This window comes from Tenrec ecaudatus, chromosome 6 (assembly GCF_050624435.1).
Source record: "Tenrec ecaudatus isolate mTenEca1 chromosome 6, mTenEca1.hap1, whole genome shotgun sequence".
Taxonomy (NCBI): Eukaryota; Metazoa; Chordata; class Mammalia; order Afrosoricida; family Tenrecidae; genus Tenrec; species Tenrec ecaudatus.
Genome location: NC_134535.1, coordinates 125,127,354 through 125,145,186, shown reverse-complemented (window position 1 = coordinate 125,145,186; position 17,833 = coordinate 125,127,354). Strand labels below are relative to the sequence as shown.

Genomic DNA, 17,833 nt, shown 5'->3' with positions numbered 1-17,833 from the left:
CGACATCTGAAAATGGCAACCCTGAAAAGATTTTGAAAGCGATGCCAGACCATAAAATTGCTGTGAAGGCCACCCCAACTTCCTCACATTCTCCAGGACCTTGGCGGCCACAAATCAATGTACGTCTCTTCCTTTTTCTCTCTGTTGGGAGTGTGTCTGAGGAGAAGTGCTTCAGTATGAGTTCTATATTCATAAACCACATGTACTGACTTCATGTACAGTATAGAGGAAATTACACATGGTTTAAAAATATATAGGTGGAAAAAGGAACTAAGACATGAGCCAAGTTCAAGGCCATGTGAGCCAGTTGGATCATTAAAAGTTAAGCTACCAACTTTAGCAGCATCTGTGCTACATAGTACCTAGTATCCCTTTCCCACGTCAACACATCTGTGCACCACAGCACAATTTGTCTTTCCGTCTGCTTACGGGACCTTCATATTGTGGCCACCTGAGATTTTCTGCAAAGCTGGTGAAGGTGACAAAGCACATCGTGAATCCTGAATTCATTTTGCTAGAAAAAGCTCAAATGAGTAAATGGAGGAATCTCCAACTTGCAGACACCTGGTCACTGCTGATACTACTACTAGTTCAAAATGTATTTAAGGAGAACCTGCTAGGAAAAAGTGTTTGTGAAGTCCGAGGTACGTAAAAATGAAGGCATCACTCTTATATTCGGAGCTTACTAACTAGTAACAAATTTGGCAACAAACAAAAAATGGAGATCATTTTTTAGATTGAAATAAGCAAACCTTCCATCAAATATTGAATTTTTTTTATACAGATGAGGCACTCGTCTATGTGTTTGCCAACTGTTCCCCCACCCCGACCCCTGGTATTTCTGTAAGCACCCCTGTGCCAATCTTGTTCACATACTGCAGTGAAAAACAAGCGTAATTGCTTAAGAACTATCATACAGGAGGAAGCCATTGGCAAACAAGCCTTGAAGGCCCATATTGTGTGTGTAAAAATATGGTCTGTAAGCTAATCTTTCACAATGAGAATTCCCACAAGCAGATATTGACAGAAGGGAAGGTGTTCTGCGCAAGTTTTTAAATCGTTTAAAGACTGACTCGGATGTATGGATACCCATGTTCATTGTAGCTCTATTCACAGCACAAAAAAGACAGAAGCAACTGAAATGGCCATCAGTGGAAGAATGGAGAAACACATTTTGGTACATAAACACGATGGAATACTCTAATTTTAAGAATGACTCTGAAATCGGCAAAACATCTCATAACATGGATGAACCTGAAGGATATTATGCTGAATGAAATTAGCCAAGCACAAAAGGACAAATATTGTGTAAGCCCATTATTATAAAATGTCAAGAAAAGTTTTTCACACATCAAAACAATTTTAAAAACTAGTACTTTGGCACATATTTTGAGTGAAGGGGAAAACCAAATTAAAGATGGACTGATACTTGAGACTTCGTTGTATAAGGAAAAGAGAATTAGAAAGCCATGATAGGCAATGGGTTAGAGGGTGGGGGTAGTGAGGAGTAGGAACAGAGTTCAGCTTCCTGATTGGAGACAAAGGAAGCTACAGACAAGTCAAAAGGTAGAAAACAGAAGGAAGGAAAATGGAATAATAAAGTCTGACACTGCAGCTGCATCAGAGGTAGGTGCCAAGGCATAATTGGGGAAGTTAAGCCAGAAAGTGATTTTTCCCTATCTTCTCCTAAACAAAAAGCTGAGGTCTATGTTACCCTCCTATCATAGTGCCTCACAGCCGTAGCAATTATGAGAAATTACTGATTTTGGAGGGATGTTCCCTAAGCCCTCGGGGGGTGGGGGGGGTAAAGGTAAGACCCAAGAGTGTGTCAGGCTCGCTACCAAGAATAGTATGTATTATTGTTATAAGATTCTTTTTAAATACGAAAGCATTTTTGCTATTCATATCTATCTCTTGCGATGATCACTAAACAAGAATTTCAAGATCTTTTCTGGCTTTCCAAGTTTCGACTCTGGCTTCAGTCTCTATCTCTGATACTGGTCCTCTTCGTCCGCGGAATTCTGGGATGTGGAAGGCCGACTGGATCATGAGTATGAGTTAATAAAGCCAATGAATTGCACCAAACTAGCTAACAGGGGAGCGTTAAGTCAGCCCAGGGATGATTAGGTGCTCTTTGGGTTTGGAACGCTGAGCACTAAGAGCTAGTCTCAATTTCTGAGAAGCTACATATTGAAAAGAAAAAATATGACATGCCCTTTTACTACTTACTGGACCAGGTGTGTTGAGTAAATTAGATAACAGACTCATCAAGTATGTAAAATGAAAGATAAAAGAGGAACGACCATTTTCCACATATTTAATTACCATTATTGCACCAATACATCATATGCTTTATATACATATATCTTAAACTTCATTTTCAATTTTTGTTTTCAGCAATTCAAATACATAATATATTATCATCTTGAAAATACAAAGAACACAACATGGAAGAAGATTGAGAAAATAGGCTCCCAGTAATTAGTCACTAGTGATTCCATAGAATTTCTTTGTAGTGTTTTCCATCAGAATTTTAAAATGTCCTGTCATGGCTCTGCAAGAGTAGAGCTGCCTGGAAGGGGGAGGCAATGGAAAGAGTATGGACCCAAAGAGAGAAAAGACGTAAGAAGGAAATCCGAGAGCAAGAAACTAGATAGTATTCCCTTCAACTAGCGTGTACACATCCAAATAAATGGACGCGGCGGGGACAAAAATTACATCTCAAAGTTGCCCCTGGACCAACTAACTGGACAGTGTCCTTCCTCTGAAAAGGGCACTCTCTTCACAGCACTGGATAAGGAGTGGTGGGCACAGGGAAAGGAATGTGGTAGGAGAGCAACTTGCTTCTGAGATACTCGGGGGGATGAGTATCAAAGCTTTCACTTGGACAAACCTGTCACAGACAAAGCTATGACACCCCAACTTCCTTCATAAATGGCGATATACAAAAAAGAAAAACATCAACGGCAATAATACACAGCAGCAGCACTCTAACAAAGAGCTGAAGGGCTGAAGAGAAATGTGTATGGAAAGGACTCAGATATCCAGGCAGCAAGGCAATGTGGGCATCAAACAAGAGTTAAGTGCTTTCAACCTCTCTGCTCAACAGAGGAGGTTAAAAACTCTAAACTCTCCAACTCTAAGTCTGATAATGGGGCAAATACAAAGTAAAGCTGTGCTTCAGAAGCAGCAAGTACAGGAAGCTGCAAGAAAACAAACACTTCTCTAGCATCTAACTGGGAGAGCACAGCCCTTGAACCTCCTTCATCCAAGGGACACCACTGGTCACAGGTGTTGCACTATTCAATGAACAGGAAAGAATCGTGCAGGTGCCACCAACATAACCCTCTGATCGCAGGAAGACACGTAAACACACGAGAGGGTGATGGGGCTGCACAAAGCCGTGGATGTTTACTAAATAGGGGAAGCCTGAAGGATGCTTGGCAGAGATCCAGGAAGTAGGCCTTCCTCCATACCTCCCCTATTGAAATTCTTCATCTGTAAACACTGAGGGTAGGCTATCCACTCTGAGAGTCTTGGGTCACTGGAGAAGGAAGTTTCAAGGTTTTTGTCTCGTCTGAATTTGATAAATGGGGTTTCACAAAGAAGTCATGACATAATTCAGTTAAAGAATTTAAGACAGAGAATTTTACAGATGTTAATAGTCACTTCCACCTCAAATAGACCTTAGCCTGTGAGCCCCGTATGTCAGCCACATGTATGACAAGACCCATGACTCCCTTATCATGGGAGTGAGCAGGGTGGGCAGGATCCTCTCTCGGCTGAACAGCAAATAACAACAAAGGGGAGGGGCCGATGCCCGCTTGGAAGCAATGGAGAAGCTGTGAAAACGATTGTCCATTGATTTTGGTTCTGGGGAGGGAAGGGGTTTCTAACTTCCCTCGCGGATTGGTGCCCTCGGGTCGTCATGAGTCTTCAACCCGGTCCTTACTGCCTTGCCAATGACATTCAGAACTGGACCCAGTTGGAGGGTTGTGGTGCCTGGTTTGAAACAGAACTGCAAGACAGGAGGACAGAGAGAAAGGTACAGGGAAAATATCAGCTTAACGATTCTATTCTTTACTCAGTAGTTTCCAAGAACTCACTGCCCCGAATGCACATGAATTCCACTTACCCGGGCCTAAAAGATCCCCAGGCTTTGCCCACCATCCCAGAATGCCTTCGTTGCTTCCCCTAAACAACTGCCAAGACTGCTCGTTGACCTGTAAATTCTCCTGCTTTCCCAGATCAGATTCCCTTTGACTGTGGACATATCATCGAGGGCCTCATTGACAACATGCTGGTTTCACTATAGCCATTACCTGGAAGCAGTGCTAAAGTCACCCCATAAGTCGTTGCTTGCAGAAACTGGAGCTGGTGCAGATGCTGGTGCTGTGACAGGTGCTGGCGAGCCCAAATCTAACAGGATATCTGAACACAAGGTAAGAGGGGGAGAAAGGGGCAAACATAGGATTCTTAGCAGTGAAAACATAAGCTCACAAAAATCCTGTAGAGAAATGTTTGTGACAGCTTTAAACATCATAGTCAAAATCTAGAAACAAGACAGATGTCCTTCAGGGGGTGAATGGTGAGCATACTGCACACATTCAGACCATTAGATTCTCCACAAGAGTAAAATGGAACAAACTATCGACAGAGCCAGCAACTTGGTGGAAAAGACAACCCAAGAGGTATATACCACACGGCTCCATTTATCTTTTTTTCTTTTTTGACATTTAAATCATTTTATTGGGGGCTCATACAACTCTTATCACAATCTATACATACATCCATTGTGTCAGGCACATTTGTACATTTGTTGCCATCATCATTCTCAAAACATTTGCTTTTACTTGAGCCCTTGATATCAGCTCATTTTCCCCCTCCCTCCCTGTCTGACTCCATTTATCTTAAAAGTCTTGAAAAGACAATGGTATAGAGATGGAGAACAGAATAGTGATTTTTCAAGAGCTAATGGTGGGGGGAAAGGGCTCAGAAAGAAGTTGGGTGCTATTACAACAGGGAGACAGAAGGGGCCTTGTGATGGCAAGACTGTCCTGTACCCTGACTGTGGTTGGTGGTGGATCCGAGACTTACAATGACAAAACTGCACAGAACTAAATGCACAAAAGCATACACATAATCAGCACATGCGGGTGAGTTGAAAGCTGCATAAGCTCGGTGAACTCTCAATGTCAGCCCCCTGGCTGCGGTTATCTACTACAGAGCTGCAAGATATTATTACCATCAAGCCAAGGAAGGAAACTGGTAAAGGGTACTCTTCGTATTAGCTCTTACAAATGCATGTGAATCTTGAAATAAAAATTTTTAATAAGCCATTCAAAATTAACCTTATGATATTATGCTGTCAAAAGTGAGAAGGAATTAGATATTTAGTCTCTCCCCAGTGCCTTCTGACAATACTTACCAAAAGAGGAAGACTATAGCCACTGGTACTTCAAATATTACAGAAAGACCTATCAGTTCTAATAATCAATGCTATGAAAGATCATCATTGTCCAATATGTTGTCCAAGAGTCCAGATTCTAATATCTGGTTCTTTAATCTTGAAAAAAAAAACCCTATTCCTTTCTGAATTTTAATGTCCTCAATTTTTACAAGGGAAGTTATCTAATCTTTCCCCACAGTAAATGAGGGAGAAGGGACGCTGTATTCACAAACATGGATGTCTTCTCCTTTTCTCCCGACGACGGGAAGGATGAAACAGTAACACTTCCTGAATGGCTACTCTGCTCCACCCACCGTGCTAGGTGCCGCCTTATCTTTTACCCTTCACAGTCCTGAAGGAGGTTTACATCTCCATTTCACAGACAAGAGAACTGAGTAAAACTCAAAATTTAGGAAGCATTACCAACCTTATTCAAATATAAAGAAGCAGAGACATGCCTGATGGGAATCAAGGCCCATCTGGCGCAGAGGCCCACTAGCAATGAAGAAAGCTGTCTCTAAAACCACCCCGCTCTGCCTGCGCACAGACGTCTGTAGCCTCGTGGTTCCCGAGAGGGCTCTCACGCTTTGTCAGAGGCTGTCAGAGTCACCTGGTCAGTGTCTCTGAGTCAGACTTGAAGCGTAACAAAAACCTTGGCAAATAAGTGTTTCTCAAATAGAACGTGAGGTATAATTTCATAAAGTTAGAGAGACTGGAGAGATTTACCTGCATCACTGCCTCCCTGGTTCGACTTTGGAGTGGGTGGTGGGGTGACATGGTTGCTGATGGCCACTGAGGAGGAAGGCGGAGGAATAGTGACTTTGCCCCCAGGTGGGGGTGGGAGTAAGCTCAGGCCCCCAGACCCTGTAGTCTTGGGCTTAGAAGCACCTCCTTTCTTGGTTGTAATGTTCTGTTAGAAGAACATGAAGAAGGTCACAGGCTTATAGAAACACACACACAGAACCAGCTGAAAAAGAAAGTCAAACGCACTCACCCCAATACTCAATTTGATAGTCTGTCCTTCCTTGAAGCCCAGATCCAACTTGGGGCGCGTGTCCATTTCCTGAGACTCTTTGGAAATCTCAGATTCCTGCTTTACCCACCTTGAGGAAAACAGTAAATCATCTTACTTTGGCTTTCTCTGAAAGCAGAGCATTAACATTTAGATTTGGGTGTCGTCCGCTATCTTGAGAGGGGATCCCAGAATGCGGGAGTGCAAGTCCACGAAGTGAAGAAAGGGAGCAAGTGGGATTCATGCCCACCAAGGACTCTGAGCAGCCCCATAGAATTCACTAGACTTGTCCCTCCCTCAGGAAAATATGTGTTCACCGAACCCCTTCCCCCAAGGCTAAGGGCTGCCCCTGGTGTGAATATACTGCCTGTCCAGGTGGCATCCCTAGGTTGGCTGAGTGGCCTTAAAAGTTTTAGAGGCCTACAGTAGGAAGGCAGATATGCCCAACATTGAGGACGGAAGCTGAGTGGCCACGGGCTATCCTATCCACCAGCGCTTCCTCAAAACCTAATGGATTGAAAAGACGTGGCAATCGGCACAAAATGTCATCAGCTACACAAAGCACCAAAGTTGGCATGTCTGTCTCATAAACAGCCCCGCTTTTACTGTACACCTCCCTCTACCGCTTACATTCCAGGGCCAATTCCCCAGAGGCATAAAAAAAAAGCATCCTCCTCAAACCATTAAACAAGGGATCTGACAACACATTTCAAGCTGCAAGGAAAGGCAATGTCGAGGTAACAGTGATGGGGCAGGAAAACAAATGCATGGAGAGATCTCCGTAATGAACTCGTTTGCCAACTAAGAAACCAGGAGGGAAAGGAGATAGTGCTCATGCATCTGAGAAGCAGCTTTCCCATAGCCATTCAATTTGGTAAATAAGGACAAGCGTCACTCACTTGAAGTGATCTTGCAAGGAGACATTAAAGTCAAACGCATCGCCCCGATCTGTGAAACCAATGCCAATGAAAGCACTACGCCCTGTGGAAGAGATGAGAAGACTCAAACAGGAAGCGGCCCTCACACAGTCTGCCCAAAGAAAACCGCCCTTGACCTAACTCGATGCAGCCGATGCTCCTGACCCCCTTTCTCACAGGCCCCGAGTCCACAAACCACAGCCCCGCTGTCAAATTGCCATCAGCTCGTTCCTGTCAGTACAGTTTTACTGGGAGCCGGCCACATGGATTCATCTACACATTTCCTATGGTGGTTGTTAAGAAGCGCTGGTAGCTCAATGGGTCAAGCATCTGGGCTGATAACGGCAAGGTCAGCGAGTCAAACCCACCAGCCACAGTGCAGGAGAGAGCGAAGGCTGTCTGCTCTCGTACATACTTACAAATTCAGGAATCTAGGGAATAGTTCTGCTCTGTCCCGCAGGGTCACTATCATTCAGATGAACTCAGTGGCAGAGGGTTGGGTTGGGTAGGGTTGGGTCTGCGGCATCTTTTGCACTATCACAAAGGAGCCCCGGCAATGCTGTGGGCTGGCTGTGGGCTGCTAACTGCACGGCTGACAGCTTAAACCCACTAGCGGGTCCTCAGGAGGGACATAAGGCAGCTGCTCCCGTAAAGATTTGGTCTCAGGTCACTGAGCCACAAGTGACTCAGTGGCAGCAGGTATGGTTTGAGTATGCTTTGCACAACTCAAAAAAAAAAAAAAACACTTCAAACCCACTGAGTCATTTCTGACCCACAGTGACCCTCCCTATAGGGTAGGGTAGAACTGCCACTATGAGGTTCTTAAACGGATCATCTTTATGGGAGCAGAAAACCTCATCTTATCTTTCTCCTGAGGAGAAACTGGTGGGTTGTTGGTTAGCAGCCCAACAAGTACCCTACTGGACCATCAGGCTTACACAATAGCAGAGACTATTTGGCCTGCAAGCTAATACACCTACTATCTGGTTCTTCATAGAAAGTTCGCTGGCTTTTGCTATAGACACAGGGGAAAAGACTTGAAACTACTGCCATAGAGTTGGATGGCTAAGAGTCCCAACAAAAGACCACCACCACAAACACTAAGGAGAAAAAAGGTGGGTTTTCAATTAGCTATGCATTTTCATTTCATTTACCTAGTAATTGCTCTATGTCTTGTACTTCTGCTTACATCTATTACTAAAAACATGTTAATCCTTCTCTTTAGCAACTACGCAGGGGAGAAAGCAGTAAACTGAAATAAGATAAATGCAATAAGCACAGAGTTTCATCGGGGCTCATGGAGTATTTAACCTTCAAAATCCCAGGCCCTTCTCTTACCAGTGCCATCCTGGATCCGGATGACAAAGTAGCGGCTGGAATCTGTCACTGTCTCCACAGCAATGCCCGGGTATTGTTCTACCGGTGCCTGAGCAAAGAGCTCCCCTGAGAGATTAAAAACAGCTTTATTTTCAACAAAGAAACCAAAAATCGAGAACTCCAATCCAAAAGTTTCTCCACTCCAGTCCCCAGTGTGAACAGCACTCTAAAAGTACTCTCAAACCAGTACCCTTAATATAATGAAGGTCGCCTGCACAGATTACCTGAAACTTTGTCCTCGAGTTTGATATAGGCAATCTTCCCTTTTGAAGTGATTCGTAAACGACCAGTCCAGTCAGGCTGATCCAATTTCCAGTCAGATGCCCTAAGACAGAAAAGCAGAAATCCTCAGTCCTTAGATCCATGTCATGAACATATTAAAGCCTTCCCAGAATCACCTGTACTACAAGACGGCTTCAGAAAACTTGCGGAAGAAAAGAATTAAAAGACAGCAGAATTTTTCCATGAGCTTTCTGTAGCTGCCTCATACGTCTTTTCCCTTTTCCTGAAATGCTTAACCTTCCTCTTTATCTGTAATAATCAACAAGAGACTAAAACTACCTCTACATAGATGCTTTGTGTTACACAGTCCCAAACAAGGACAAAAGGTAAAGGATTTCAGAGCCCAATGGGTACCAATAAGAACATATAAAAATTCAAAGCAGTGCAATAGTTATTTTAAATTTCTTATAATGATGTTTATTTTTGTACTGCAGATGATATTCCATAAAATAGTGCTTTATTAAATAGGTAATATCAAGGTCTACACACTGCAACACCCTGGATGGCAGAAGCCTCTCAACTCGCCGCAGAAAACACACACACTTGTTCCTTTCATATTTAGAGAGTTTACATGTCACAGCCACTGTTCGAGCTGCTTGGATATACCAAGGAGCAAACCAGGGATCGCTGCCCTCATGAAGCTTGCTTTTTAATAGAAAAGAGACGACAAAAAGAAACACCATTAAAAAGTAAAATACAAAACACTGTTGACAGTAAAGCACTAAGGTTGGGGTTCAGGAGAGTGGTAAAACAGGACTGATTAAGAAGGTAAAATCTTAGCAAAATAAATAAAGGAAGAACGTTACATATGCATTTATCTGGTAGAAGAGCATCCCAGCCTAGGGAACAGGCAGTACAAAGGTGCCCCAGTGGGAGGAAGCCTGGGACAGATGTGGGGCAGCAAGGGCCTCAAGTAGACTGCCAGGTCTTTTTCCTAGTCTGGTTAGTTCTGGGAACTCCACTGAAACCTGGTGGCCATGGGTGCCCCTGCTGGTGTCTGAAGTACCAGTGGTATAACTACCAGCATCAGAGTACCACACAAGCCACCATGGTGTGGCAAACTGACAAATGAGTGGTGGGTGGCACACAGGGATGCAACCTTGAGCCCAATGGCAGTAGTGACGCAGGGCAGGCAGTGCTGCATTCAGCTACAGACAGGGTCACTATGAAGCAACTAGCCCGTGCCTAACAACAAAGGCTGTATGTGCTGCTGTCAGAGGCTGGCTTTCACTCTGCATACAAGAGGCACAATTACAGGGCTTTGAAGCAGATGTCTGATATGACCTCCCGTAAATGTAAATTATTTTGAGGTGAAGAGAGTAGAGAGGTGGAGGGGGGTTAGTTCTAGAAGCAACTGCAGTAATCCAGGAGTGGTGTGGCTTTGAAGAGATGGCAGCAGCAAAAGCAGCTAGCAGTCTTTAAATTTGAGCCAAAGGGATTTTCTAATGGATTGAAGGAGGTGGGGTGGGGGCACAGGTGAATAAGAAAAATAGAGAAGTCAAGGACAACTATAGTTCTTGCCTTTTAGCCTCCAGAAAAAAGTTGCCAAAAGTTGAGATGAGGAAGGTAGCACATATTTAGGGAGAAAGAGCAGCTGAGTTTGGATCAGATGGGCTTTGAGAAGTGTAGCAGACATGTAGAAGAGATGTAGTCAGCTGAATTTATGAGTCTGCAGTTCAAGCAAGATTTCTGGGCTGGAGATAGCAATGTACGTGGAAGCGTTAGAAACCACTGAAGATTTATCATCTTGTACACATAAATTTGAATGTAATTGAAGGCATTATTATTTAAATATGCCAGATCTTACAAATCATTACGTTTGTGATTTTGCTTTGCAGAAGTGTAGAAAGGGTAGCACAAAGTAAAAGTGATTATGAATTGTCCTCTCTGAACACAAAGACTAACAGCTGCAGGTTAAAAAGATGACACTAAGATAAAGCTAAACAAGAGTGAGTATAACAAGATGGTTAACCAACAGCAAAAAGGAGAAAAACATACATTAGGATAGTTCTTTGAAACCCAACCCCACTGCCATCTAGCTTAATCTGACCCCTAGTGACCCCATAGGGCAGGGGTGAACTGCCCCTTTGAGTTGAGAAGGCTGCAAATCTGTACAGGATCAGAAAGAATCATCTTTCTCCTACAAAGTAGCTGGTGGATTTGAACTGCTGACCTTGAGGTTACCAACCCAACATATAATCCGGTATGCCACCAGGTCACCTTAGTGCTAAAGAATCTGCAAAATTAATCCCTGCATTGCCCTTCCTTCTTGATGGCCTGCCTTCATGATCCCCAAGGACCTGAAGCTAATCCAGACGAGAGTGCTCTAGACGTCCCTGGTTATCACATTTTCAAAAATGAGTTGCGTCCTTTGTTAGGCCACCGAGTAGATATTGGGACAAAAAGACCACTGAAAGCCCCAAGAACAAACCTAATGTGATCCTCTGGTCAAGCTCCTTGTGTGTCTACTGTACAACATTATAGAATGTTTTAGTTTAAAAAAAAAAAAGGTCATTCAAGGCAGTACTTTGTCTCCACCACAGATCAGGCTCGTCTCCCTTTCCAAGATCTATCATCCTCTGGACTCTATTCCTCAAATTCTTCTTCTTTCTGGTCTTCTGAAACTAAATTGGCCTACAAATTTGTATCAACCTTAGCAATTAAATTTTCTGTATCTATACAACCATTCTTACAGTCACGTTAAGATTTCACATGTAGAGAGGACCTTAGGCCTGCCCCACCATAAGACACGATGTCCCTCACTGACTCACAGCACTACGAGGGTAAACATCAGAGACACAGTGAAGGAACTGTGCCAATCTGACTCCACCACACCAAGATGAAATGCTAAAGATACGCAACAGAGCAGCAAGGGAAGCAAGGGGAGCAAAGCAACGAAATCCCAGGGGAATACTAAAAATAGACTTTAGGGTCAGGGCATAGCACCCCATCAGACTGGACTGGAAACCACTCCTAAAAGTCAAAAACAGACCTGGAACTACTTATAGGCTTGTCTTCCCGCTGCCGCCCCCCCCAATTGTGTTTCTGTTGTTGTTTTGGTTTTCTTTTGTTGTTTTGTTTTGCTGTCTTGTTATTGTCCCTGCATGTCTATCTAGATAAGCTAGGTGGGAAAAACAATCAAGAGGATAACACAATGGATGGGACCAATGGTTCTGGGGGTACACAAAAGAGGGGAAAGAAGTGGATGTTAACAAACCCAGGGAAAAGGGAACAACAAGTGATCTAAAATCAATGGCGAGGAGGGCATTGTATGCCTGGTAGGGCTTGGTAAAGGGCAATGTAACTAAGAGGAATTACTGAAAGCCAAATGAAGGCTGAACATAAAAGTGGGACAAGAGGAAAGTAAAAGGAAATAGAGGAAAGAACTAGGAGGCAAAAGGGCATTTATAGAAGTCCAAATAAAGGCATGTACATACGTAAATATATTTATATATAATGATAGGGAAATAGATCTATGTCCATATAGTTTATATGTTAAGTATTAAGTTAGCAGATGGACATTGGGCCTCTACTCAAGTACTCTCTCAACACAATACATATAGTGTCTGGGGTCTTAAAGGTTTCAAGATAAACAAGTCCACATGGAAGAAGCACACCAGCCTGTGTGATCATGAGGAGTCAATGGGAACGGGTATCATGCATCAGAAGACCCAAAACAAAAAATCATATCAATGTGATTGAGGGGGGAGTGTGGAGTAGAAACCCAAAGTCCATCTGTAGACAATTGGACATCCCCTTACAGAAGGGTCACAAAGAAAAGACAAGCCAGTCAGGGTGCAGTATAGCCAATCTGGGTACAGTATGACCGGTCAGGGTGTGGGATAGCCAGTCTGGGTACAGTATGACCGGTCAGGGTGCGGGATAGCACACGAGGAAACATAAAACCTTCCCCTAGTTCTTTAATGCTTCTCCCCCACCCCACTATCATGACCTCAATTCTACTTTACAAATCTGGCTAGACTAGAGCGTGTACACAGGTACAGATAAGAGCTGGAAACACAGGGAATCCAAGACAGATAAATCCCTCAGGACCAATAATGAGAATACTGATACCAGGAGAGGAAGAGGAAGGTGGGAGGAGAAAGGTGGAGCTGATCACAATGATCTATATATAACCCCTCCCAGGGGGATGTACAACAGAAAAGTGGGTCAAGGGAGATATCAGTGTATGACATGAAAAAATAATTAATTTATAAATTATGATGGGTTCATGAGGGAAGGAGGGGAGGGAGAGTGGAAAAATTAAGAGCCAATACCACGGGCTCAAGTAGAAAGAAAATGTTTTGAAAATGATGTTGGCAACAAATGTACAAATGTGCTTGACACAATGGATGTATGTATGGATTGTGATAAGAGTTGTACGAGCCCCCAATAAAATGATTTTAAAAAAGATTTCACGTGTACATTTAATTAAACCCTTATAGTGGCTTATAAAAAAAAGTAGGCAGTTTCTTATCATCACTATTTCTTGAAGGAAGAAATGGATAAGACAGTAAGTAATGATAACCCAATCTACACTCACGTCTTCTAAGCCTCAGGCCAGCATTCTTTACATTAAGACATATGGGTGTTTAAAGCTGATTTAGCTAGAGAAGATATTTGTGTTTAAACAACCAGTATTATAAATTGAAAAATCATTTTAAATTCATTTATAAATTTCTCATTAGACTACATTTTCCTTTCATAGTCTAGAAGCCTCACCAGCAAAAGTCTGGGAAGCCATAGCCTACCTTAGGTAAATCAAAAGCATTTAGTTCCTCTGACCTTTTTACTCACTCAAAGGAAGGATTTCTCCTGCTTGCTAAAAAGCCATGCTTACTCTGTTTCCCGAAAATAAGAGTGTCTCATATTAATTTTTGCTCCCAAAGATGCGCTAGGTCTTATTTTCAGGGTATGTCTTATTTTTCCACAAAGGAGAATACGATACACATTTATGTTGAACAACAAAAAAAGGAACTTTATTACCTGTATACGGTATGGTAGTAGATGTCATCACAAACCAGCATAACCAGACAAACTGTGAATCCTACAGTATCAAGAATTTCTTGTTACTACCATTATTTCCTTGTACAACAATCTATGGTACATTTACTCATTTATTCAATGAAAGTCATGTCATCATCTTCTGGAACATCATAACAATCCAAACCCTTATTTTCGGGGAGGTCTTATTTTCGGGAGATGCCTTATATTTCAGCAAGAGGCAGAACTATAAGGTCTTATTTTCGGGGATGTCTTACTTTTGGGGAAACCGTATCCTTTTTTTGCCCTGTTTCTTTTAATGGCAGGTTAACGAATAGATCCTGCTCATAAAGTAAATTGGGTTCTGGTAAATGACAAGAGGGGCTATGCAAACAAAAAGAAAAAAATAAATAAAAAGGATTTTCTAATGGCAGTATGCCCATTATTGGAAAAAAATAAGTGGCAGAATCTTGCAAGGCATGATTATCCTAGTTTTTACAAGTGAAGAAAGGAAAGATCAAAAAGTTATGCGATCTGCCTCAGGTAACGTAACAAAGGAACATTTGAGCTGGAACTCAAAGTTAGCTCAGCTCTCTTCACTCAATAAACTAAGAAAAGGATGTTGATGAGAGGATAAGCAATGTCAATAACAATCATGGAGACACAGGAAAATAATGGGCACAAGAGGAAATTTAAGAAAATGCTTTGGAAGCCCAGTGTAGTTAAGTGACATGACAAATAGGGTCCTGGGACCTACGAGAAGGTAGAGAAACCAGACGGGTGAAAGGAGGCAGATGCTTGAAAACAAACCCAACCTTGAAGTAGAAAAACAAGAATAGCATCCCTCTTTGATGTGAAAGCCTTAACACTTAGAAATGGAAGTCATGAGCAATTTTAACTTAATCCACATCAATTTCCGTGATTAGGCTTATCTGTGTGATCTCATTTTTCTTTCACTTAACATTTACAGAGTGCCCACTTACATGCCCCTTTGAGTTTGACAGAATATAAAATCTAAATAGACCTCAGGTTATGCAGGTTAATCTGGGGAAAGAGAAAGAAGTGACAAAAACCAATCACAATACAGAACGATGGAGACAAGCCCGGAAAGGCACAGAGAGCGCATCTAAGCTCGATAGAAGGGTCAGGGTGGGCTTCTCAGAGATGATATCTAATAAGGTGAGTCACACTTTTATAGAGTACCCGTGACTACCAACAAAAAAGCAAGGAGATGCTTACTGACAGTCAATTTGAGTTTTTAAAAATTAGACTGTCAAAATGTATATCCCTCATAAAGTCTAGTGAACAGGTCGGGCAGCTCAAAGATACTCTCTCAAGATGAATGAACCTCCTGAGAAGAAGACAAAATAACAGACCTAAGAAGGTAACCTCAACCAAGGTAATGATACTGCCAAGAGGGAAATCACGAACGGTCCTTTAAATTTCCTATCCTGTGCTATGCAGTCGCTATGAGTCAAAATTGACTCGCTGGCAGGGAGTTTGGATTTTTTCCTGGTCAGTTTCCCCAATTCTTTCACATTTCCAGTTTATGATTTCATTTAAACTTAAAACAAGCAAACAAAAAAAAAAACCCCGTCAGGTACCTACGTTAAGTCCATTTTATTATCCTTAACTGTTCGCCTACCCACCACCACCAATCAGCAGGTGAGAAATCGGAAGGTGACAGAGGTGAAGGGATCTATCCAAAATCAATACTGCTGCGGGGCTGGCACCCATCTCTGGCGTGTCGCTCTGTCAGTGCGGATGCAAGTGCATGACATCACACAGCGTCCAGGGGCCCTCACGGGCATGGGGCGGGGGGGATGGGGAGGGGCACTACGGGAGAGGGAGGTGCAGGGAGCGAGGAAACGGCAGAGATTCCTGTATCGTCATCCTGAAAATATGACGAAACGAGGCATCATGAGCAACCTATGGAAAAATCAGGATTATGACCTTCGCCCACTGGGAGAAGGGCGGAAGGGAGGCTGAATGGTCTTTGACACTTGATGGCGAGACCAACAACAGAACGAAGACAAACCAGACCATCAGCGAGGCCAGTCAGGGCGACGCTTGGGGCAGCTGCCCGCAGGGTCCGCGGTGTGAAACCACCGCACCCCCGCTCAGGGGCAGTCCGGCCTGGCCCCCCGGGGCCAGTGAGTCGGAGCGGCCCGGAGGCCGGGGCGTTTCAGGGCGCGCGAGGCAGCCGCTCGACGCGGAGCGCGCGTGTGGGGGCGCAGGGATGAGGGCTGCGGGCGACGAGAGCGGGAGAGGGAAGCCGGCGGCGGCGGAGGCAGGAAGGCGACAAGACTGCGGCCGCCGCGGGGAGGCTGACAGACCGGAGGACGGCGCCCCGGGCCGGGGGCGGCAGGCTGACCAGCCCAGGGTGGCGGGCAGCGCGTCCGGAGAGGGGACCCGGCGCCCGGGGCGGCAGCGCCCCCGGGACCCGTACCTGTAGCCGCGGTTGGAGGCCCGGGGCGGAATGCGGTAGACGCTGACGTCCGGCTTCACGCACAGGACCGACTCGTACTCCGACTCGGCCGCCATCTCGGCTCCGCTCGCCCAGCCGCTCGGGGCGGGGCGGGGCGGGGCGGGACGTAGGCGGGGGCGGGGCCTGCGGGGCGCGACGACTTCCGGTGACGTCGCCGCCGTCCTCCGGGATTAACCGCTGCGGTGCCGCGGCCGCGGTGGAACCAGGAAGCGCGGAGGCCGCCCGGCGCCCCACGTGGCGTCCCGGCAAAGAGGCCTCTTCCCGCGTGACGCGCTCCGTGGGATACGCCTGTCCCGAGAGGCGTCGAAGGAAAACGCCATCTTGCTCCCGGAAGGGGCCCAGGATGCAGACCGTCTTGAAACCTGGCGCGTTTTCTTCTTCCGAGGGTCACGTCTCCCGCGGTTTCCATTGCAGAAAAAGAGTTACCGGCCTGCGTGCAGTCGGTAATGCCAAACTGGATGCCTACAGGAGCCGTGTGATCCAGATGTAAATTCAGTGCATTTTAACTCGATCATCGAAACATTCAAAATTCCCAGACTGATTCATTGCTTCACGGCATCTTTTTTTAATCGTGGAATTTCATGGGCGGCACCAGATCAAATATTTTACACTGGTTAAAACATCTCTCTAAAGATGTTGAGATCACAGAAGAAAATACAACATTTTAAAGAAGAAAAAATGGCAAAATACATAGTATATTTCAATTTGTGCAAAAGAACTAAATTTATATGTGAGAGAGGGAGTCTGCATGCAAACGCTAAATATTCTGTAGTAATGGATATGCCAATAACCATGTCCTATCGATAGGTATCCACATTCTTTCTACGTATTCATTCTGACAATGCTGAAATACGCATTTTTACACATACTTTGTAGTGTTAAAACAAAAGCCAGATCCTACCAATGGGGATTGACTGTTTATTCACTTGTATAATTTGCAAACCCGTTACCATTTCTGCTCAAAACCCAAACCCACTTTGGTGGAATTCGTTCCCAGTCATGGCAGCCCTATGGGATAGAGTACAGCAACTGATCTGTAGGGCTTGGGAGATTAGAAAACTACAGAAGCAAACGGCCTCATCTTTGTGGGCTCAAATGGCCAACTTTTCCATTAGCAGCTCAACTGGTAACCCGCTGCACCACCAGGGTTCCCGCATTCCCAGGGATACAAAGGCACTGCTTTAGAGTGGCTTCCAACTCATAGCCACACTTTGGACAGAGCAGGACTGCTCCTGTGGGTTTCTGAAACTAACTTTTGATGGTTCTGAACTAACCTTTCGGTAACAGTCCAATGTGTAACCACTACACTAGGAGTTAAACTTGTT

The 17,833-nt window shown here is 44.3% G+C and overlaps 1 protein-coding gene across 2 annotated transcripts; it reads right to left on the bottom strand.

Moving 5' to 3' along the window:
* Nucleotides 1–2,303: 2,303 nt before the first annotated feature.
* Nucleotides 2,304–16,601, bottom strand: NECAP1 (NECAP endocytosis associated 1). Of its 2 annotated transcripts, XM_075552097.1 has the most exons (9): nucleotides 16,470–16,600; nucleotides 14,024–14,084; nucleotides 8,980–9,080; nucleotides 8,717–8,821; nucleotides 7,361–7,442; nucleotides 6,444–6,552; nucleotides 6,176–6,359; nucleotides 4,323–4,431; nucleotides 2,304–4,018 (listed from the first exon to the last, which is right to left on the bottom strand). In XM_075552097.1, exons 2-9 carry the CDS (start codon nucleotides 14,062–14,064, stop codon nucleotides 3,970–3,972), a joined length of 780 nt encoding a protein of 259 aa, XP_075408212.1. In that variant the 5' UTR covers nucleotides 14,065–14,084; nucleotides 16,470–16,600; the 3' UTR covers nucleotides 2,304–3,969. The 2 variants fall into 2 exon arrangements, with proteins under 2 accessions (XP_075408212.1, XP_075408211.1); XM_075552096.1 differs by lacking the exon at nucleotides 14,024–14,084 and having other exon boundaries at nucleotides 16,470–16,601.
* Nucleotides 16,602–17,833: the final 1,232 nt, after the last annotated feature.

Bases quoted from the DNA above. Each gene is read 5' to 3' on its own strand.
- NECAP1 (XM_075552096.1), bottom strand. From the start codon at position 16,564: ATGGCGGCCGAGTCGGAGTACGAGTCGGTCCTGTGCGTGAAGCCGGAC. The intron at 7,443-8,716 runs GTAAGAGAAGGG...TCTCTTCCACAG, and splicing joins CCGGATCCAGGATGGCACTG to GGCGTAGTGCTTTCATTGGC. The intron at 6,360-6,443 runs GTGAGTGCGTTT...TTCTTCTAACAG, and splicing joins CTATCAAATTGAGTATTGGG to AACATTACAACCAAGAAAGG.